The sequence below is a fragment of the Haliaeetus leucocephalus genome, unplaced genomic scaffold, assembly GCF_000737465.1.
Source record: "Haliaeetus leucocephalus isolate CR32 unplaced genomic scaffold, Haliaeetus_leucocephalus-4.0 Scaffold2, whole genome shotgun sequence".
NCBI lineage: Eukaryota > Metazoa > Chordata > Aves > Accipitriformes > Accipitridae > Haliaeetus > Haliaeetus leucocephalus.
The window spans coordinates 10569002-10592198 of NW_010972438.1; the positions used below are offsets into that span (position 1 = coordinate 10569002).

Here is a 23197-nt window from a genome sequence, read left to right on the forward strand (position 1 = left end):
TCCTACCACTAACCAGCCCCCCATCTATGAAAATATATATTTATTCCTCCATTCTCCTTCTGAACTGGAAGCTTATTTAAATACAAGGAAATCAGGCTCCTTGACTGACATCCCATACGCATACAACATTTTCTTACAGAGCAAAACTGTCTGGGTTTCCAAGGACACAAATGTCCACCTCTCCCTTCCCTGCTATTCCAGTGTCATTTCTGCAGGAGTGTTGATTTTGATTCCTTTATGGTATTTTACATTTTTTATTGACAAAACTTGATGTTTTTGAAGAATTAAACTGAGGTTGCATACTTCTCACTTTGTGGTGATGATCAAGTTTCCGACTTCATGCTGTACCATTCATTGCATGAATATACTAAAAGGTCATAGTTTTCTTGCATACTTTTTTTTTTTACTTTTCTGAAAAAGAAAGGTAGTTTTTACAGACTAGGAATATTCAACAGCATCACTTTTAACAAGTGTGATAATACTAAAGTTAGTGCTCTGTTGAGTCATGTCTCTCCATTGATTTTTAAAAGCCCACTGGCTCTGTGTCATTCATTAAAAATTAATGGGATGCAGTCTACATCCAAAATGCACAGAACAGTGAGATGCTGTTGGTGGCTGACTGGGGGGAAAAGGAATTACTTTAACTGCAGCAAGACTCATTATGTACTAGATTCAGGTGTTTCCTGAACTGGTGGAATATTAAAATATAATTTTTTAAAATGAATGGTTTATTTAATTGTTAAAAATACATAAAAAAGGAAGCACCCCTACCTAATGGACACTTCACAAAATGTGGAAATCCATTTGATTCACTGATCAATGAGTATCTGATGTAGTTATTAGAATTTACTTGGTTAAGATTATAATAACATGAAGGAATTTTAACACACCTTTGCAAATTCATTACTTCCAATGTATACAGCTGATCTTCTGATAAATGAATCAAAAATAGCAAAGAAAGGGCTAGTATTTTACTTAAATTAGGTGACAAAACACTGGCTTTCTCTACTAGTGTCATTTATATCACTAGTAAATATCAAGAATATAATCTAGCCAGCAACCTAGCATGGTGATGAACTAGAGGTTTAGTCTTTAAGTAATTTCCAATGTTACTGTCATTTAACAGAAGCTATGATAGAAGTTTCATGTATTTAACTATAAAACATTGACCAAATAGCATAATATATTAATCACTAAGCTGTTAAACCTCCAAATTCAGGTCATTCATATTTTTAGACTGATGTACAAAACTATGTTTTTAATAACCTGCACAAATTTATCATTTGACCTTTGATAATGAAAGAAAAATAGGATAGCATTAACAGGTCAAATTTTCAGCTAATACCATTCAGCACAATTATACTGTACGCACTTGTAATAGCACCTTACGCTATCTAAATACCTAGTTTAATAAGTAGACTTCACATCTCCTTTATTATCCTTGAATCCGATCTAGCACCCATAAGCCAGTTAATTTACGGATTTAAGACTTTAAGAGCAGATTCAAGTCTTCCACACACAGTTGCACTTGTACTTTTTATGATCTTTTTTTTAGTTACTAATTCATCGAAAAATAAATAATTTTGTTTTTAAGGAGGTGTCTCTGCCCCCATTAGAAGTGTGGTATCTGGGAGGCTGGACTTGCTGGAGTGGTTTGGAGGAAGGAAAAAGGCATTCTGGAAAAGGAAAAAGAAAGTTCCAGTAAGGCATACAGTAAATGAAGATATTATGTATTAGGGATGGAATGAATCTGTCACTTTGACGGATTGTGAGGCAAAGAACATATTAACAGATTACTCATAGTCAGAATGCAGCTCACTGTGAAAAATGTGCAGGAAATTATAAGTGTTGGTTTGTGCTGATTTAATGATATTTTGAAACTACAGTAACAATCCAGGAGAAGAATAATACCACATAGCTCATGGCTTGCATTTTTTTAATCATCAATGTATTGCCAGATTGCCCTTACATACTTTTTAAAATAGAGCTTTCAATTCATGCAAAGTCATATGGACATGTATATTTATGTTATTTTTCAAGATTTTTGTTAAAATTTGCATTCAAAAATCCGTGATTTGTATCTATAAATATACTCCATATTCTTTTGGTAGTATATCTTCTTATTATTCTTTATACTCACTTAGTTTTCCATTTTAAAGATACTGTTTTTCCCACCTGAGGCTGAGTAGCACTGAACAGTTATTGATGTATAAATTAACATTTAATGTTTCTTGGTTTATGGCATATTTGTGTAAAAACTTGAAGAATGTTCAAAATCTGAAGTTTTTTAAAGCATTTTAGATGCAATAATGGACAACTTAAGGCTCAGATAACTTCACAATTATTACAGACATATGTAGTGGCAGGACCTGAAATTTTATTTCAACATTTTTTTCAAATATTATGATTGCATTTTGTACATAAGACAAACAAATCTTATTATTAATAGCCTACATAAGTCCTTGCTTCACTACTGAAACTACTATTGAAGGGTTTATTTCTATGGAAATACTTCTATTAAGAAAAAAACACCTTCCATTATGCATACGTCTTTAATATATTACAAAGCAGAACCCAAATAGGTGTGCATAGGTAATCAGATTTAAGTTAATGAAGTTAAACATATGCCTGAAGTTCAGCAGATGTGTAAATAATTGAAAATTCAGATCTTCTAACCTAGTGGAGCCTAACAAGTAATGCATGCTCCAAAAAGATGTAGCAGGGAATAGGTGAGGAGTCTTACAAAGCTAGGTGACTTTTTATTGATTTATCTAAGAACTGAGTTAGTCTCTAACAACGTTTCTTAAATATATATAATTAAAAACCCAAACAAGTGATAAAAATAGGTCTTTACTTTAGCTGAATTGAATATTTAGTCTATACTGAACCATACTTTTGATATGAGCTGGCACTTTGCATTCAGTGGATCATGGTAAGATATTACTTACTCACTTTGAGCATTTGCAACAGAATTTGCTTCATGTGGTATTAAACACTACTAATACAATAGAAGTATGTGCTGAGATTTTAGTTGATAGTTGCACAAGATGTTCAAGAATTGGTCCTTTTTTCCTTAAAATATTTTTATACTCTTGATTCATACATTGGCATTCTCCGGCCCTCCACAGAGTTAGTCAAATCATCCATTGTAAAAAATAATTCAGCAAATGTGCTTCTCTTATTATCACTCAGGCACAAGCCAGTTCTCCTCTCATATTCATAAAGATTTACTAAGTAGTTTATGCAGTTAAATATAATCTTTTGTGTTCTTTATTGATTGTACTCTACAGATGCTAAATAGTCTGTCAGTTTGATGTGTTCTTAATGATACAAAACTGATGTTGTTTTTTCATTCCCTGAATTAACATAATGTAGCCCTTGCCTTGCATTTTTTGAGTATACTGCCAGGCTGACCGAATAATTCGAATATTCCTTTTAATTCCTGTATAGATTGTTGGATGAAACCATACTAAAACTTTGAAGCATTTTAATTTTGTTAATAATGTGGATTAAATGATCCTGTTGATTTAAGTAACATAAATTAAATCTGATCCAAAAGAAATGCGATAAAGTATGCCACCTCAATTCACAGCAATGTTAAAAATCTTTATACTAAGTGATTTGCCATTTTCTCAGTCCAGGCAATAGGATAGACTAAAAAGCAAAAATATCTCTAAAAAAATCAAAGTATCAAAGGTGTTCATTAAGATTTAAATCAAAACCCTCTGATTCTTTGGATTTCTGTTGGTAGTAATAATTTTGATATATTGTCATTGATAAGTGCTACTTAATAAAGCATCACTAATTTTCTCAACAGATTTTACTGATACATGCCATTTTCTGCAAAATTAAACATACTGTCATAAAACTGAAAACAATGTTCATAAGTCCAAAAGATTGGTTTGCTTTCCATCACAGTTCAGCTACCATGTGATATTTCAATATATGACAATTATTTTCTGAAAGTATTTTTTTTAAGAAAAGACCATACTATAACAAGATTATATAACATTTTTTTATTCTGTTTTGGTATGGAGAATAGCTTTCAGAGTAATGAAGAATTTCAGTACAAGTATTAAAGGTGCATGATACTTTGAATGGGTGTGGAAGCTATTCTAAGCCTTCATACAATGCAACTCACAATGTCAAAAGACAATACTTGGCATTCCAGGTTGTTATCAGGAAAGCTCTAGATAGTTTATTGCATGTTGATTGTATTGATTACAGCTGGAGGCATTGATAGCATAAACAGAGTGTCTTTAATTAGTCAGAATGTGTGATTAGCTTTTCTGTTTTAAGGAGATGAACTAGCTTCTTAAAGAAGTTCCCCCCAAAAATATTCTTTATTTAGTCAGAATAAAAACACAATAAAGGGGAACACAGGCCAGTCTGCATTTCTCAGAATATTGCTGCTTGTCTCCATGCTGGGCTCTACTTTTAAGCAAGGTCTACAAATTTTTCAGGATTTTTGTTTTTGTTGTTGTCGTCATTAAATGAACTCATACACACTCTCACACACACATGCTTTAGCTGCTTCCTAAAAACAACTGCAGACTTCATTGTGGAAAAGTCCATCTTGACTGCTAGACTACAGCTTCTACCAGAATTACCACTGTAAACCCACTTTTCAGAAGTTTATCAATCAACTGCCAGTATTTACTCTCTACTGCAATTTGGCCAAGAAGATTTCAGCACACATGAGATTTTTTTTAAATTTGTTTTCAATATTTTGGGAGAAGTTGATTTAAACATTGCTAACTAACTTGTGGAAGTAATAAACCAGTTTTTAATATATATTGTGTGAAATGTTTCAACCTTAAAAGTAATATTAAGTCAACAATGAGTCCCTAATACCCTAGTGTTTTGATTACTTGCCTTGGTGAGAGGGGTTTGAATAGCAAAACTATTAGTTTTCTTGGATATTGAAAGAAAAAAACATGAACTGAATCTAGACTGTCTTAATAGGAAATATTAAATTTGCCTGCACATCTTTGCTGCCTCTCATAAATAAAAACTCCTTTGCCTCCCTCTGGAACCATCAAAATCCCTAGATCTTACACTTGCACCTCCTAGAGAAAATAATTCATCTACTGAACCAGATGCATCAAAATAAATAGAAAGATGAAACTGAACAACTCCTTTACACAAGAACTGACTCCAGTAAATGAAGGACAAGATCAAAGACAAAATCATCCAGCTACTCACAAATCATCCCATCTCTGATTTCTCAGACTTCATCTTTCAGGAAGATCTTCCAGAGATGAGACTTCAAAATAAAATTCATAAATTTTCTAAGTAATAAGAACTATTAGTTTAACAGAAATACTGGTTTAATGACACATGATTACCTCTCTCCTTCAGTGTTCTCTAAATGGATTGTCTCTTTTCCAGTGGAGGTAATTGCCTTATCTTTCCTTCCTTCTTACTAACATCCTCTCTGCTTTCCAGGTACGAACTATTTTCTTTAGAAATTCTCTGGTACATATTTTGTATGAAAAACGCGTATCTTTAAACTCTTCTGTTTTGTGCCAGACCTGTAGAACTGCATATATACTCTAAAGCTTCTTTACTTTTCTAACTACATTTTTTGGTCTGACTGAGACAGTGCCTGCTTCTAAAGAGAATTGTCTTTCCTCTGGCCTTGCGCCACTTTTGCTTCAGCAATCTTCCTAGCAGAAATATTTTCGTTCTCCTCCAGATCTCAGACATCACTGTCTTTTAAAAAAGCTGTAGTGAATTTGGAAGAAAGGGTAGCTTGGGAAGCGGAGATGTAGATTAGCACTAATAGGTCTTCCTTACCTTCTCTGAAATTGCCACAGTTTCTCCAAGCGATTGCCTTTGCTGACATTGTGTTTCAGTGCAATTGTAGAGAATCAGGTAAGTGATAATGCTTCGTGCTCTCTGACTACATCCTATGAGCATGGTCAGATTCTAGTGTTAGAATTATGTTGGCTGATTCTGAGGCAGCACACACCACACATGCAAGTGGCAGAAATGGAAAATACTTTCTACCATGCCACTGGATATCATAGCATGCATTTAACTGTTATTCCTAAAAACTTTTGAAGCTTTGGTGTAAACAAAGAGTCTTTGGCTATATTCAGGGAATGCAATATGGTGAGCAATGACAGAGAGGGCTAATAATGAGATGTCTAGACAAGCATATTGCTTTGTGGATTAGTTGTACCAGTTCTCACTGGCATTAGCTGAACAGCAGAAGAGGAAAAGGGTTGGTTGTGAAGTTAGCCATATATGTGAAAATAACATGATGGTGTAAAAAAATTTTGAAGTATTTTTTTTACATATTGAAATGATGGAAAATTCAATATCTCTTCCTTTAAATCTGCTATACTGCTTGCTGGATTTCTACACCAGCAGTTCTGTTTCCTGAGGCAGAAAATTAGTTTTTTCCATTTTGACTGAAAACAGATAGGTGGTTGTCCCCTGATTCACCCCAGATTATGCACACATGCCAACAGGAGATGATGTGGAATCAATAACAAGTCCAGAAGTAGCAGAAAAACTAACCAAAAAAAAAAAAAGCAATTGGCATATTTCAGCAATTAAAACACATGACTGAGCCTTGCCAGTTCTCTCTGTCAGAAGCAAATCTTACATGAGATCATCAAGGCTTTTCAGAAGGTAGAAGTATGTTACCTGTTTACTTGGTGTTGGACAGTTGAGTTGAGACAGTTACAGTCTGGCAATGTAAAGAAATCTGTCAAGCTTTGGAAAAACTCATCCTTTCTAGGAGAAGCCATGGATGTTGAAGTTACCTCTACAGCTCTGGCTAATCTCCCTGGCCTCTAGCACAAGTTTGCATGCATAATGTTGTAGTGCCAGCTGTTGGAACAGCCATGGTCAGACATAAGTTGAATCAACCCCAAACCAAGTTTAATTTACTCTGTAGAGCTGCACTGTTCCCATCAGCATGAAGCAAACATAAGGGAATTTAAAGACCCCTTTTCCCTTCCATTCCCCTTGCCTTGCAGTAAAATAAGTTGTTCAAAAAGGATGGATCTGGTTCTATCAAAATGAGATGATTTACTGAGGCTCCTCGAATTCTGTGTTTTAAGTGTTAACTTGCAATTATTTAGCCTAGTTAATGGTTATATGGAAGCTTTAATGTGTTGCAGCTCTTTACTGTTGCAGAGGCGAGATGGGAACTTAAGGAAACATCAGCTATGCACAGTGTACAGAGATTAATTTCATATATGAAAAGAATTACAAAACATGGTCGCCTGCACAAAGAATGTTTTAACTTTGTAGCTTAGATGTGTCTTTCCAGGGCTATCCTTCTCTGATAGTATAATGTGAGTGACTTCTTCAGTGAAAAAATCTGCAGTTCAGTTTGCAATAAAAAGCAGTAACAATAAAAACAACTGTTCTGTTTTCCTTTTTTTGAGCTGTAACAATCAAAGACAGTGTATCATAAAGTGGTATATGTGAAATGAACTTTGAACTTTGCATGAATGTATGATAACGTGAAAATCATTTTTAAAAGCTATCACAAAGTAGTGTTCAGGAGAGACATAAATTGCCTATTAAATTGAGTAAGTGAAGAAAATCCATACTCCCTCCTCTATAATAAAGATCCCATCAAAATTTTTTTCTTTACAGAAGCAAAATAGATGTGTGACAGCTGTGATGAGTCCTCTGTATAGTCTTGCCAGTACCTAAAATCATGTTATGCTCAGTAACAAATTTTTATTTACAACGTATAACATTTTATAACAATAAAATTGTTATAAACAATTATTTATAATGTATTTACATAACAAAGCTTTTTTCCAGTATCAATAATACTATCAACAATAACATCCTGACAATCCAATGTTTCCTTCTTAAAAACACTAGAAAGCTGTTAGTAATATTATTCTTAGCTCTGATCACTAATTCCATCCCTTTATTGAAAAATCTTAAATTAAACTGGAAAGATTAAATTATTTAATACAAATCAGCTGTCCCACAGTTCATGACCACTGAGTTGGTATCACACTGTTAGTGGCATCCATTTCATGTCTAAGCTCAGCTCTAACTTGCCAACCATCCACACTGTGAATGATATACTACTTGCTATGTCACCCTATTAACAGGGAGCTCCAAGCAGTGCCAAGTCAGTGGTAACCAAACACATCTCTTGTGATTGTCTTTAAGGCTTTTTCCTTAGAGAGGGTAAGGATTTTTAATCAAATTGACCCCCATAGTCTCCCATAAAACACAGGTTGTTCATCCCAAGTCTTTATTCCTCAGAAAAAGACTCTCATGAGTTCTACAGGCTTTCAAAATATAGCTCTGTAGGTTATGGATCACACCTCATGTAGACCTTTTGCTGAGGGAGCAATACCAGCTGAAATCTGCAAAGCGAACCTGACTTAAAACACAGATTTTAGTGTGAACAGAACAGGTGAAAAGGCTGAGGAAGGAAGGAAGCCTTAATGTTTAAGAATTGTATTAACTCTGAAGTTTGTGTTTATAATAGTAAAATCCAGCTTGATTTTTGTTTCATCATGCTCAACAACCTGCAATTTCCTTTGATTTTTTTTTTAATAATCAAAAGAATGTGAACAAACAGGAACACAAACTGTGCTTTTAGGAATGATATTTTGGTTTGTGTTTTTCAGGGACTGGTTGAACCTGTTCAGTCCTCCCATCATTCCTGGAAGCCAACAACTGGAAGAGCACACTAAATCTTCAACAAATCAGAGTATTCCAGGTAGGAATTTATGAAGACAGTGAAAGGGACCTGGGTAGAAAGACATTTCTAAATGCTGTTTCTGTACTCTTGGTGCTGCCTTTTCGTAGTTTTCTATACTGATACATTTTGGTTCCAAGTTCTCTTATTTATTATTCTCAGCTCAAGCTAGCAGAGTTTTCCATGCAATATTATTTGCCTCTGATAAAAGAATAACTTATGCAGTTGCAGTTTCCTAATGTTCTGGCTTGATGCCAGTTAACTCATAAAAACTGCATCTTATTTGTTTAAAATAAGGAATTTATGCTAGCGGGGGTGGCAAACCTATGAAAGAAAGAATGCAAAGACTAAACATTCTTATTCAGAAGCACAATTACACTTATGTAAGTGATACTTCTCTTATGAAGAAAAATTTCAGATTTAGTCTTAAATGAAATCTCAGTGTGATTTCCTGAATAAAGACTGTTGTCACCACCTAAAGTGTTATAAGTTTTTGTTTATTAATGGTGTTTGCTTAGAGAACAGCAGAGAACTCAGCTGAAACTGGAAAATCAACAAGAACAGAAAAAACAAATACCTTGTTTTCTTCAAATGCCCTTTTTTCTTATCAGTTGGCTTAGGAAACAGGGTAGATATCTACATTTTTCTTCAAGTCTGGGCAATTCAATGTGAACTCTCATAAATCTGACCTGTGTATTTTGGCTGCCCAAGGGATGAAGATGTCTCAGTGATTTGCTGTCTAAAATAGATTATGCCCCTCAAATTGGGAGTGTTTTCATAGATGTATATTTGTAATTGTTTATGACAGCAAAATAGAATTTTGCTGTCAGGAAGGGACCTTGCTTTGAAGAATCAAATAATATGTTTTGTAAAGGGTCCTAAGTAAGCCAAAGAGAATAGGACAGTAGTCCTTGAGTTAAAGGCATGTTGGATATAAATTTGTGATAGGCCTCTGAGAATTTTTTTATGTTAGTATTATGAAATACAAGGCTTGCTGCAGTAAAGCTGGAATTTCTGCAAATTTTAAAAATTGTATTATTATCTTTAAAAAGCTTTAAAAAAGAAGTATAGTTGGGAATTTGTTGGATTTCTTCTGTTATTCACACTAGAATTTCCAAACTGTGTTGTGAGTTGTTCCTAATCTCATTTTCCTTTAAGCTGAAATTTTTACATCATTTGTCCGTGATTGCGCATTTGGAGAACAGAAAATCTCTATATACCATAGCTTTTTATTTTGGCCTTTTATTTTTGTGCCTTTATTCAATCAAATTAAATTCTGGCTCGTGTATGTATGATATTGGTAATTTTGATAACTTCACACAGAAAGTTTTCTATCTCCAAATAATCAAAAAAACCTGCCATAATGGAAGGCCTGATGGGCAAAGTAAGGGGGTACCTCTATAGTATACAGTGTCTTCAAGCAATTCCAAGCCTCCCTTTCTGATTGTGTACAGTCCTTGGAAAATAATGTCCTTGCACTATATTAACAGAAAACTGACATGGTTTTGCTCACATAAAAGATACCCTTAAGTGAAACACAGACCTTTGGACATAATACGGTGGTGTGTGAAAATGCAGTGCCATGTAATACATGTAATGCTTATCAGATTAGATTGTACCCATCAAACATCCGAATCTGTGTGTTTTCCTAGATAACTTTGTTTAAAAAAATCTTGATGGACCATGGTAACTAGATGGTTTGGAGTATCATTTTTTAAAAAGATGCAAAATAGGTCATGTCCTGTGATATATCTCTAGCACTTTGAAAAAAGCTTTTTTTTTTCTTAATCATTTCACTTGCGGTTAGTTATTTGTGTGAAAAAAGAAATGTTTTACTACTGACAATTAAGTACCAGATCTGATCAACAAACTGAATGCTCAGATTAATTCCAGAAAATTCTGCTGCCCTACTCACCTTTTTTTTTTAAATATCACATTATAAAATGAGTTATTTCTCATCTTGGGAAGTGTCTTAAGTGTCACAAGATTATTTTTTGTGTGTGTGCAGTTTTCCAGTATTCCGAGTATCACAGGATAGCAAAAGCATGTTATCAGTACTGAAAATCTGCAGTGAATCATAATCTATTCAAGATATTAATTTTATCTAGAAGTATTCTTAAAGAAAAATAGATAGTATAGCATTAGGATATTTATAAAGATTTTTTAATTCTTGTATTTAGAAAAAAATCTTTTAAGTTGGGGCATAACTTTGGGGAAAAAAGGTGATTCATTTCTAAGAAAGCATTTTATTCTACAGTTCCTTTCTTAACCTTTGTACCATCCATAGTACATAGTTAAATAGGGAGATGTAATGAGTAGTCTTCTATTCAACAGGTTTCACAAGGCAATCAAGAGGAAAATGTAGACTCATAAATATGATAAATTTCCATAGATTTTTCCCTTACTGGGCATTGATATTTCTGATTTACAGACAATTTCATTTATCTTGACATAACAAGTCATACAAGGAAGTTTCCACAGTAAGTGACAAAGGCAGAGCCATAAATTCTCTGGAACTTTATTGTATCTTGTTACTTGTCTTAAGATAGTGGTCTAGGAGCCACAGTACTGAATAGTCTTCTTTCTTGGACTACAGCTGTTGACAGTAGTCATATGGTAGCCCTGCAGTACATAATTACAGCATAGATTTGAGCACTGCAGTTCAATGTTCAAGGATCATATTGGAGAAAATATTAGGAGTGTTCTTTTCAACATCCCTTCTGCTGACAGCTGATCCAGTGCAGTTGACTTGTATCAGGGTCAGAATATGATCTATGTATCTTAAAGTGAGGTTTGCTACAAGCTATTTTCTAGTATTAAAACTTAGAATACAGTGAAAAAGGAAACCATTTTAGTTCTCCAGACTGTGGTGACTATGTAAAAAATAACACAGTTATTTGTACGTTTATTTCAGAGTTCATATAAAGCTGCTATATGCCTCCTCCATTCTTTGTTATCCAGGTTTAGACATCTTGAGCAAAAGCCTTTCTCCTTAAAAACAATAGCTCCCCTGATTTCAGTGGGGCAGCATTTCATTTAATATGACAGTTATTCAGAGGTAGTAACTATCTTCAGTCTTCTTTCAGCTCAGAACTAAAAAATACTCATCCCTCTATAATCTACAGCACAGACTTCAGTTTTTGTTTAAAATCAGGTTATTTGCTAGCCTCAAATACTGTTTAATTTTTTAGTGATTTAAGAACAAAAGCTTTGATTTTGCTTTCACCATGATATTCAAATTAAACTGTCAAGAGGTTTTTTCATGCAATCCTGAGCAGCTTCAACCTCAAAAGCATGGATGGTGGCAGCATAAACAACTATGGAAATTTTCTTTGAAAGTGACTTGTTTATCAGTTAATTTGGCTGTGGATACTTCATTCCTACATATGGGCAGGTTGTACACAATATACCATTTGAAAGTAGAAACATGCCTTTTAACACAGCCATTACACATTAGTTGAGTCTTGTAGAAGAATGTCACTTAATTCAATTAGTACTTCTTTTTAGAAAGTAGAAGAACAGAAGTGAGGTTTTCATACATTTTTTTAATCTGTTCAAAACTTAATAGTCCATACTTCCATTGGAAATCTGTTCCAACATATAGAAACACCTTAAAATGCATTTGCAGATATTGTGAGATGCTAAAAGAAGCCTAACTTTAAAAAGAAAATACATCTAGAAAACTAAGTTCTCATTCAAATGGAAATACATGCAAGGAATTATTGCTATAAAGCTATCAATCCAGCTAGTCCTGGTTGCAATCTAATTCTGATTTGGTATGAATTCAAGGCATACAGGCAAAGAGGTATACACCTGATGAGGCTGAAGAATTTCTTATTCCTAAATCAAACCAAGGAGTATATGGGGAGGCCAGTTCTAAGGTGAAGAGGTAAGGAGATTTAAGCTTGGAGAAGAAAAGAGAATCATTTTGAAGAGAAGCATAGGCAGGGAAAAGCAAACTAATAAAAGGAAGAATTCAGTGGAAATAACAACATGGTTTCAGGTGAAAATGTAAGGCTATGTGAGGGAATGAGGCATGAATACCATTTGCTTGTGTACTATGATCTGAAGTGTAGAAAAAGACATTCAGTTCTACGCCTTCTTTCTGCACTGCATAACTTTTCCCAAGAGCTATCCAAACAAAATATCTCAGTTAACCTCATTTAGCTTACCAGGCCTTATGAAGTACCCGCAGCAGGGAGGGCAACAATTTAGCTTTACCTTTTTACCTTCGGTTACAGCAAAAGTTTCTTTCTGATGGCATTTGTTAATGCTACTGAGGAGACAAAAATGAAATCTCTTCCAAAATGATAAAGTGCACGCTTCTTCTGTATGCATTAAATGCACCAACCTACTTTCTGGTCTCTAGATAATGTAACCTATATATCGTTGTGTGATCCTGGCTGTAAATAGATTCTGAGCATTGTGAAACTGCTGCTGTTAGCATAACAGGCCATTACTTATTATGACATGTTAGGGCATACAAAGCATTGAGCTTTTGTATTAGCAGTCTGAGAACAAGATGAACATTTGTGATGGAATTCAAGATACAGATTGTGTTCAACTGTGCATTTCCTATCAAAAAGCTATAGATCATGTAACTTAGATTTAGCTTGTATGAAAGACAGACAGGTTTAGAAAAGGAGCTACAATACATAAAGTGTCTGTAATAAAAGTCTCTGTGGCTTTATTGGGGTATTTTAGGCTAAGGATTAGTTTCTGTTACCTGAAAGCATTCTTGCATTTTACATAACTTTAGACAACCTAGATTTAAAATTTTTATTGTCTGAAACAATCTTATTTCCTCTCTGATATTGAAAGCTCTTTTGTATGGATTTACTTATACTAGACATTTAGGTGACATACTGGATACCAGACATATATGGAAACAAATTCTTTCATTCTTACAGGCCTTAAGTATGCACTGACTGTCTTTGTTCATGCTAAAACATTACTGTTTAAGGTCATTGAGAAAAATACCACTTAGGAATACTTTGATGCACTGTCAGTAAAGGTACTTGTGGTGAACTGCTCCACTGGACTTTGTAAAGTCCAGTCATTAAGCAAACACTGACTGACATCATTTCACCTCAAATAAATACAAGTCTTCGGAAATATAGTAAAAACGTGAATTGCTGTTATCTTGAAGGTAACAATTCAGAAGATTACACACTTTAAAGAAAAATTCTGTCACATCTGACAGGTATTTCCATGTTATTGTCTAAGTGAATAAGAGTGATTTATTCTTACTTTTCCCACTTGGCACAGGTGAAGACCTCAATGCTGAAGAAGATGAGGAAGTTTTGACTCTTTTGTATGATCCATGTCTGAACTGTTACTTTGATCCAGATTCTGGGAAGTACTACGAATTGGCATAGTCAGATCATGAGAGGATATCATTTTGTCTTCAGAGTAGGTTTATCTTTTAACTGTTTGTAAAGCGTGACTGAGCTGTATAATTTATCATGTAACTTAAAACTTGAATTAACCAATAATTTTGCAAACAAATAAATATATTTTGTAAATAGTGTCTTATTTTTATAGTTTTGTATTAAGTTGTAATGCAGTGGAAAATCACATAACATAAAAGTTCCTTGTGACCAATACATTTATTTGTTAGTCTATTTCCAATATTCAAAGGTTCTATATGGAAACAAATGAAGTTGAATCAAGGAGGTTTGTGGTGTTTATCTGTAAATTGTGGTTTTACTCAAATAAAAAAAAAATTCATTACTTGCTTACTGTGTATTTTTAATTGGGTCTGAGCTATCTTATTCTTTGTACTTTAAGATATACAGCATGTTGTTCAAAGGCCTCCATTTCATAAGCTCACTCTCTCCCTTTAGTCATCAGAGAAAGCAGTATTTTCCTTCTCTTCAAGACATTCTCTACTGTTGCATATTACAGTAATGGGATGATGTCAAAGCTATACAGTGGTACAGTTTGGTGCACCTTACGGTGTGTGCATGGGCAGTTTATAAATCTAGACCACAACAGGGTAAATGGCAGGCTCTGAGAGTGCCAGCTACTGTCTACTTTGCTGACGTAATTTAACATAGGACTGAAGAGCAGTAAGAGTAATTGCTTCAACGCTCAAAAATTGGAGCCTTTTTTCATGTAAGGCAAGAAGGTGTGTATATGATTCATATGGGAAGCTGTGTTCAGAGTGCAGGTCTTACATGTTTGTATTAGTTTTTCCATTACACCTTGCAATAAAAGAAAGTAATTTATTTAACCGCTCTGTATTGGGTTTTAGTCCAGTTTTCAGTGAGGGTCCTGAATTTCCAACTTAGAGTTTTAAATTGCCTGCGTCACTGTGCAATTTTTTTTTCCTGTGGTATATAAAATATCCCTTATTGACCATGGAGAAAGACCATAGATATAAACCAGACTGTACACAGCCTTTGAAAATGAAATCATTATATGAGATGAATAAAATACTGTGCATGGAGACATGTCAAGCTTTGTCTGTTCTAAAAACCAGTTAACCTGATCCTGATGTTTCTGCATTGCCATGGCTGCTACTTGGCTCCAAGCAGTACCCGACATTTCCAGCCCCAGTGCAAGGGAGATTCTGCAACACTGTGCAGTGCTGCTTGCCACTACTGGCCCCCCGCAGCCGACAGGACACTTGCTCAAAGGGTAAATAAATGATTAAAAAATCAGCTGCCTGGTATTGAAGAAAAGGTGTCGGGCAAGGGTTGCCCATGAAACAACAAGTCCAAAGAGTTGTGTTGTAATGCAGTTGAGTTAGTGGAACAGCTTTGAAGTCCACCAGTTCAGTACATAACAGTTTTCTGAAGACAGTTGAAGGGAATGTCAAAATCACATGGCAAAAGTGACCTATAGGCCTTTCTGGTGATTCTTGTTTTAAGTTTCTACTTGATTATATCCAGTGCTGTTCCACTGTAATTATTTGCAAGCTGATTACTCAGTGAATTTTTAAGAATAATGTATTTGAATGTCATAAAGTGAGCTTAGTAAGCTCACCGGCAAGTGATTTAAAATTGTATGTCTGTAAATTATATGTAATTATGGATCCCAGTTAATGAATATCCTAGAATCAATTGAAAATGCACTTGTTAATAGTGACTTGGCATACGATCAGATTGTGTATTTGGCTTCTGTGGCAGGTACAAACATATCATCACAAATTGATTCAAGTAAGAGTAGCACTGAAATCCACAGGAAGACAGATACTGTGTTGAGATAATTTACTTACCCTGCCTTAGCCTGTTTCTCACAGAAAGATTTGTACCTGTTCTTGCTAATGCCATAATCAGTTTAAAAGTTCAATGAAATCATAATTTTGACCTTCAAAAATCAGATGCTAGCTTGTACATGCTTGTGCATATCTAACCACTTTCTTTTTAGCATCACTTAGTGATGAGGACCATGCTCCCTGTATCTGTGGCAAGGGCTATTTAAAATGTGTTTTTAATTTTCCTTTCATAGCCACATGTCTCACAGGAGCGGTTGGATGTCCTAGGGCACCACTGTGAATTCAGACTGGGTCACTGATGCTGAGATAACCGCTCACTTTGGGAAAAAAAAAAACCAACACCCAACAACAAAATGCTGGCTGCAAACTGGTCTCTGCTATTTACGAGGCAGAAGTCTGCAAAGGTCCAGCGGGTTGTTTGCTGATGCCTGGCTGGGTGGATATGCTTGTCCTGGCTTCACAGCAGGCAATCACTAATGTGTCACGTACAAAAGTGTACCAGTGGACATCCAAAGCTTGGACAAAAGGGAGTCCTTACTCCCCACCTTTAACGAGATAAGGAGGCAGGCGGGCAGCAACACCAGGTTCAGGGTGAGTCTGTTGCAGACAGGTTCATAGGCAAGTCCCAATACACTCTGTTTTCCTGTCATTAGCACAGTAGTATTTTATAGGTAAGTCCTGCTTTTCAAAATCAGCAGTTTGGGATCCTTGCCCTTTGTGTTCTAGTTAGCAGCTTTATGTCTTCAACATCCATGGGGATTGATTGCCGTGGTGCTGTGAACAACACCTGTGAGCTGAACAGCACGAAAGGCTTAGCTGCAAGGACTGTAAGTTTTGCTCACGATGTTTTTCTTAATCATCGTCCTGTGAACTTAGAACTAAAGCACTGCTGGCACGGCGCATGCTTTTTGTTTAGCCAATTTGTCAAAGCCAGCATTTATGGCAAGTGATGAAGAACACAGATTTGCTTCTAGCAGTCATGTGCAATGTTTTAGTCCATGAGAATCCCATAATTCTCAGTAGAGTGTGCTTTCCAACAGGTAAAAAGACCTGTGTCTGGGCATAAAGCTTCAGGCCAATGAAACTGTCCACAGGGATTTATTTCTACAGATCCAGCATCAGTTATGATTTTGGGGAACAGAAATTTTGAGATGCAGTAAATTTTAGTAAGGCTTCATTAATGTTTCTTAGATGTGCATTGAAAATAGAGGAATTGAAGTTAGCTCGGTAGAGCTGCTGGAGTCAGCAGATCACAAGTCAATCAATTGGTCTCTCGGGCCTTTCTGTGTTCCTTACACACGTGAGGTGTGACAGACATCTCTGCTTTGTTTCCAGTTCCTAAAAAACACGGTCGAACAGCTTTCAGATAGTTCAGGAGGAAGAAGAAATCTTTAAAACACTTCTTAGCCACAGCCCAAAGCAGTGTGTTTCTATGTTGCTGGAATGATTCTCCCCATTTCTCATTCTTTTTGCCTTAGGTCCATCTACCACGGTTTTCCCTGAAGCCCAACCAAATAATCAAGTTGCAGCCTTTAGATCTCTGTGGGCTGCGGCTGCATTGAGTTGCAGGTCACAGACAACCTGGTACATGTGAGCACCGGCATGGGCTCCTCCAAGCAGCTGCTAGAACTTTGTGATCTTGCAGTACTGTCACTTGTGCCCAAGTGCTGTCTGTACATGTGAGCCTCATTATGCCAAACAAAGAACACACTCTGTCCTAAGGAGCTTACAGTAGGACATCAATATTGATTTTTTTCCCTTCTGCTGCCGTGGTTACTAGGTGAGAAAACATGAAAAGTCATGCTTTATTATTCACATATCCTTCAGCCATAAAGCATTCTGTCTAGCAGCACATCCTCTAAACTTTGGGTCAAATGGCAAGCTTGCACAGGCTGAAAAATCCTTGAAAATAATTTCACATAATGCATTTCATATTCAAGTTATTTTTCCATGGTATTTCTTTATTTTAGGAAAGGGCTTATTTTTTTAAGCAATGGGCTACATGTAAAATGAAAAGACAATCCAGTCTCTCTTTTCTATGTGGTATTGCTGATAATCACCACTTTTCTCATGGTTACTATAGCAACTTGGCATCCTTATCTGCCACCTTTTTTGGCACCTTGAAAAAAACTATTTAAATTCAGTTCCCTGATAAACTGAAAGCTTGGCTTCATGATACCCATGGGAGTATGTAAGTGTAACAACAATACTTGTCATTTTTTCTTATTCGGTGTTTAACTTGCTTGTTAGCAGCTGTACAGGCAGCTCTAACTGTGATGTTTTGGGATCCTGCTGCAGGCGTTATAAACAGCGCAAATGCAAACGCCCTGGATGAAACCCCAGAAACAGCCATGAGCTGCTCTCAAGGGGTCACACACAACAGCCCACGATGCGAAGACCTGAGCAGGCTTTTGCTCTTCTCATGCCACTCTAAAAGCAGTTCTGTTTCCAAGCTTGACAGTTTTCAAGAGCAAAAATAATCTGTGGACGGTACTACGTGGTGAGAATCATTATGAAGGTTCCTGTGGGTAAATCAGTGGTGAATCAACAGCCTTGTGATGCTTTTAATCCCTTTCTAAGTGTGTGCCATCCAGTCTGCATGGCAGATGAGAGTGGACTCAGGCTGGGGATGCTGGAGAGCTGAGAGACATTTTTGGAGGTGAGTTCAAGGCCAATACAAACACCAGGTGCCCCAGCTGAGCACGGCTCCCCAGCAGTTCCGCCTCTTTTTTTGCTCTAAGGGCACCAAAATGGTGCTTGTGGTAAAGGTTGTTTTTCTGCTTCTGTCAAAATGTGGGCCTGATACGTCTCTCTGCTCATGCAGGCCCTGTGCTGGTGTCCTTAAACCTGTCTGCACAGAAGCACCCTCATCACTGGAAGAGAAAAGGAGATGTTGACACCTGAACAGCTGGTGCTGGCTCCCGGCCATCGGGCACAACGGTCCAGCGTGTCTGCAGAGAAGCTGAACACTTTGCTGAAGCCAGAGCGTTTGGTGATCCAGCGCTGCAGCTGTGGCCTCTTCAGCAGATCTCAGGCTTTTTTCTTTGTTATCATGTTCTTTTGCCAGGAGTTTTGAAGAGCAGACAGGTTTGAAAGGTACGTGGTTGCAAAACAACAGAGGAAAAATGCTATCAACAGCCATTAAATGAAAAGCAATTTTACTTTTGCGGTGTTGCTGGAGTGCTCCTGGGACTGACAGTGTGTCCTCATCCCACTCCTCACAGATATCCTCCCCTGGCCACTGCCAAAGAAAAGATACGGGCTATGCCAATAGCAGGTCCTCTGCGCTGACCACAGTAAAATACTTTTCATAAAGTAACCCAACTAGGCTCCTAGTGCAAGTGTTACTACACTGGTACTGCTGGTGTACTTCAAACAATGTTTACATTACACTGCTTAGGGTTTTTATCTATTAAAAAGTTTATTATCGGATGATTGTGCATTTTATCTGTGTGGGAGACCAAAAAACCTTAGGTCACAGAAATTAGAAACGTTGTTTTAGAGCACTGCATATTTATTAGGCCATCTGCTACTGCAGTGCTCAAGGCAAAAATCTTCATACAGGCAATCTATTCACAGCTACTGTTTTACCACCTGATGTGCAAAATATCAAAGCTATGGATGCATTTATTATTGTGCTGAGTAATTTTCCAGTGAATTCATAAAGCTCAGGAAATGTCCCATGCAAGAGTTTCCTTTACATTAGGCTGCTGTTTTCTCACCGGAGCTCGAGAGGGGCCTCTGAGGAGGAATCCCACCGTGTCAATAGTGTTGTTGTGCTGAACACATGGCTGGGTGGCACTGCATTTTCTCATTCCAACCTCAGTAAGACGCATTCTGGCTGGAGGGTCTGGCAGATACCTGTATGGCATTTCCCATGAACCCATGTGAAGCCCAAATTAAAATATCTATTGTTTTCCCAAAAAAAGAAAAAAAAAAGCAAGTAGATTTCAGAAACAGCCAATTCCAAAGTAGCATTAATGCCTCAGCAAGCTGCATGATGTTCACAAGAACACCAAAAAAACAATCCAGCTTTCGGGTTTTCTCATTTTCCTTTCTAGTAACCGGAGAGCCTCCACGGTGCATGCACACCCACAGTCCCGTGCAGCCCACAGCCTGGGCACCTCTGTGGCCCCTTTGTGGCCCAAGCATCTTTACCCAAAAACATCCCTGTGTCCTCTGGGACAGAGCCAGGATCAGACCAACAGCTATGATAAAAATCACCCTCAGTGCTGTTCAGAGACATGCAGACCATGGCATAGCAGCGAGAAAGAGAGGTTTGGCACCACTCACCTACTCAGAAATACCACGTTACTTTTCCAGGTACCATTTGCTCCATCCCAGCTCGGTTTGCAGCCCTGTTCCCCTACTTGCAACTGTAAATCCCTGGGCGCAGGGACAGCCGCCCTGTGCCTCGCCTGCACCCACTACCCCAGGGCCTCTCCTCCCTACATTGTCAGAGTCCGACAGTGCTTAATGTCACCAGACCCAAACTGCTGCTGCACTTAAACTTTTGCAATTAATTTGCAATACTCGGTGAATGATAGAGTGTGAACCAAGAAGGCAGGTTCCTGCTCAGGAAAAGCAACGAAGCGTTAGGTGTGGTAAAATACAGGCATGCCATCTGTGCGCACACACGTCCCTGCGCAGGGCTGTAATCCCCGGCACACCGCGCTGCTGGGACTGGGCAGAGGAAAAGAGGGATGGACAGGGGTTGTGTGACAGCCTGGGCACCCATGAAGGGTTCCCACCGCCCCCAGCGAGCTGCTGGTCTCCTGCAGTGCCACGTAGTTCCTGCCATACATCAAGGTTCCCGGGGTACCCAGTGCCAGAGCTGCCTTCTCTGGAGTGATACCGAAGGGACCAGAGCTAAGTACTTGCCTTGCTGCGAGGCTTCCAGACATAAGCCCAGGGCATCGGTTCCTGAGCTGCAATGACAGATGTTATTCAGAGGGACGTGTTTCATAAGGGAGTCTCTTACAGCAGGAGACCCTTTCCCGGCTCTGTGCACACTTACAGCAAGGCTGGGACTCTTTACACTCGACCCCGTGCAAAACACGGAGACTCCTCCATCTCTGTCTCAGCTCTGTCTCCATCTCAGCTCTGAAACAGCTTCAACCTGCCCGTGGGTGTCTGCCACAGCAGCAGAGCTGGAGGTGAGGGCCTGGCAGCTCTTGTGCACTCTGCAGTGCCCTGATCTCTTGCAGTGAATTACACCTTATTTAATACAATCTATAAATCCTCATGTGCCAATAAAAGGAAATGTCTGATCAGTCTGTAAGATGCTCAAAGGACGCATCTTTTACTGACATCTTCTGTTAACTTCCAGCTCGTGAGCAAAGCCAACACACGCCAGGTGCTGAGGGACCCGAGAGGAGCATGTCGGCTCACATCGATCCATCGCTCCGTCTCCTGCTGCCACTTCCCTCCAGAGCCACCTGCAAGCTACGTGCACACAGACAACGTACTTATACCTTCCTCCGAGTGAAACACGGGGCTTGATATTACTTTTGTGCACTGATCCTGTTGAACGTAATTGCGGGAATACTTTGCCACCGTTACCAGTTAAAGACACATTGTTTAAGTGGGAAAAAGATGTTTATGGTCAAATTTATAGCTGGCGTTGTACCGCTGAACCCCAGGCGCAGCCCTTGCCATTGCTGGCGGCAGGGAAGCCGCGCTCGGCCCCGGCGAGGCTGGCAGCCCAGGGGAGCCGCTGCCCCGGCCTCGCTCCCTGGGACACGCCGGACCCCTCGTTGGGCTCCGCTGGGCCGGACCCCAGCCGTGCGCGCCCCAGGGCACCCACAGCCCAGAAAGCCTCGGCCAGAGGCGGTCGCAGGTGCCTGCACAAACGGCTCCGGTGCATCCGGAGCCAGCCGGTGAAATAAGGATAATGGTGCTAATTCATGATTTTGTTTCCCTCGCCGGTCCTCTGATACCTCCAGCTCTGCGGTCCTCTCAGCTGTATACTCAGTGCCATGAGATTAAAATGTACAACTATGTGGCACCTTTCAAACCACATAAATATGAACTGGCAAGGCCCCTTAACAATGAAGGATTTTGCACAAAATCTTCAGGCACTAATTCAGTCTCAGGGCTCTCTCTCCATTGCAGTGGGTATGCAGTGCCATTAGGAAACCTTGACTGAATTATAACCTTTTATTCCTCTAAGGCATCTTTTTTTCTATCTGCAACAAGGTTTTATTTTGACCCAATCATGAACATAAAAAGCATGAGATATACAAATGCACTTAGTGATAGATTTGTTTTCTCTGGAAAAATGTGTGACATTGTGATGCTAGGAAAACAGCTATTAATTTGGAGGTTATTTTGAAACTAATGGATAATTATTATTCTGTGGATTTTTTTTCCCAATGAAGATTATAGTTTGCTGAATGGTCCCTTTCCATTTGTAGCGCTGATGTTTCTCTTCCCCTGCATTAACATCTTGCCATTCAAAATGAATGGCTGTTCTTTTGGCTTTGAATTTTTCTTCCACGTTTTTGACAATTGTTTTTATGTCTCGTATAAATCACTGTAACACATGATAAAGTCAAGCACATTCAATGCCTGTGAATAGTTAAGTTGCTGCTTCTCCTTTGTGCAATAGCCCGTAACTATATTTTAAAGCAGTTACAGTCTTTTATCAAGCACATGTATTGGCGTATTTTTTTGTAACTGGATTACTGAGCATACTCTAACAACTCTTAAGCAGCTCTCACAGACTATCATGTAAATCCTTCTTAATTCACAGTTTATTGACCACAGTGGTTCTGGCTGAGTATCTGATGCCAATTCCCTCCCATGGGCAGCGTGCCACCTGCTACCACGTCACCATGGAAATTCCCAAAGTTCCTCTTGAAAAACCAATCCATGTGTTGCAGACCGGTACGGCTTCCGTAGGAAAACTGAGCCAGAGAGGTCACACCATCTGCAGTGGGTTGATGAACGGAATAGCCCATGGGCAAGCAGGCAGAAACACCTTAGTCCTACTGGCACCCCACAAGCTCATGGGAAAAGCCTTGGTCTTGTGTGGGACAAGGTGAGCGGGAGCACCCCATCCCTGCGAGCAGGAGGGTCAGGTCCTGGGCAGAAAGGAGGTGACACCCAGCACCCGGGACATTTCTGGCTGTAACCAGCCCGATGGCACCCATGTCTGCAAACCTGGGTGTCCCAAATCAGCATATAGCAACATCCAGGACACCATTTGTTCAGTGCAATCTGCAGCCAGTGTGGGTGGAAGGGGGTTATTTTGCTCATTTTATGGGCTGATTTATGGC

The 23197-nt window shown here is 38.2% G+C and overlaps 1 protein-coding gene across 1 annotated transcript in view; it reads left to right on the plus strand.

The window, feature by feature from the left end:
- Positions 1–14073, plus strand: part of LOC104835392 (chromosome unknown open reading frame, human C3orf67) — an 84319-nt gene extending 70246 nt beyond the window's left edge. The window contains exons 15-16 of the mRNA XM_010573345.1: positions 8625–8716; positions 13964–14073. Coding sequence (XP_010571647.1) covers positions 8625–8716; positions 13964–14073 — 202 coding nt within the window. The remainder of the gene's footprint in view (positions 1–8624; positions 8717–13963) is intronic.
- The last annotated feature ends 9124 nt before the right edge of the window (positions 14074–23197 follow it).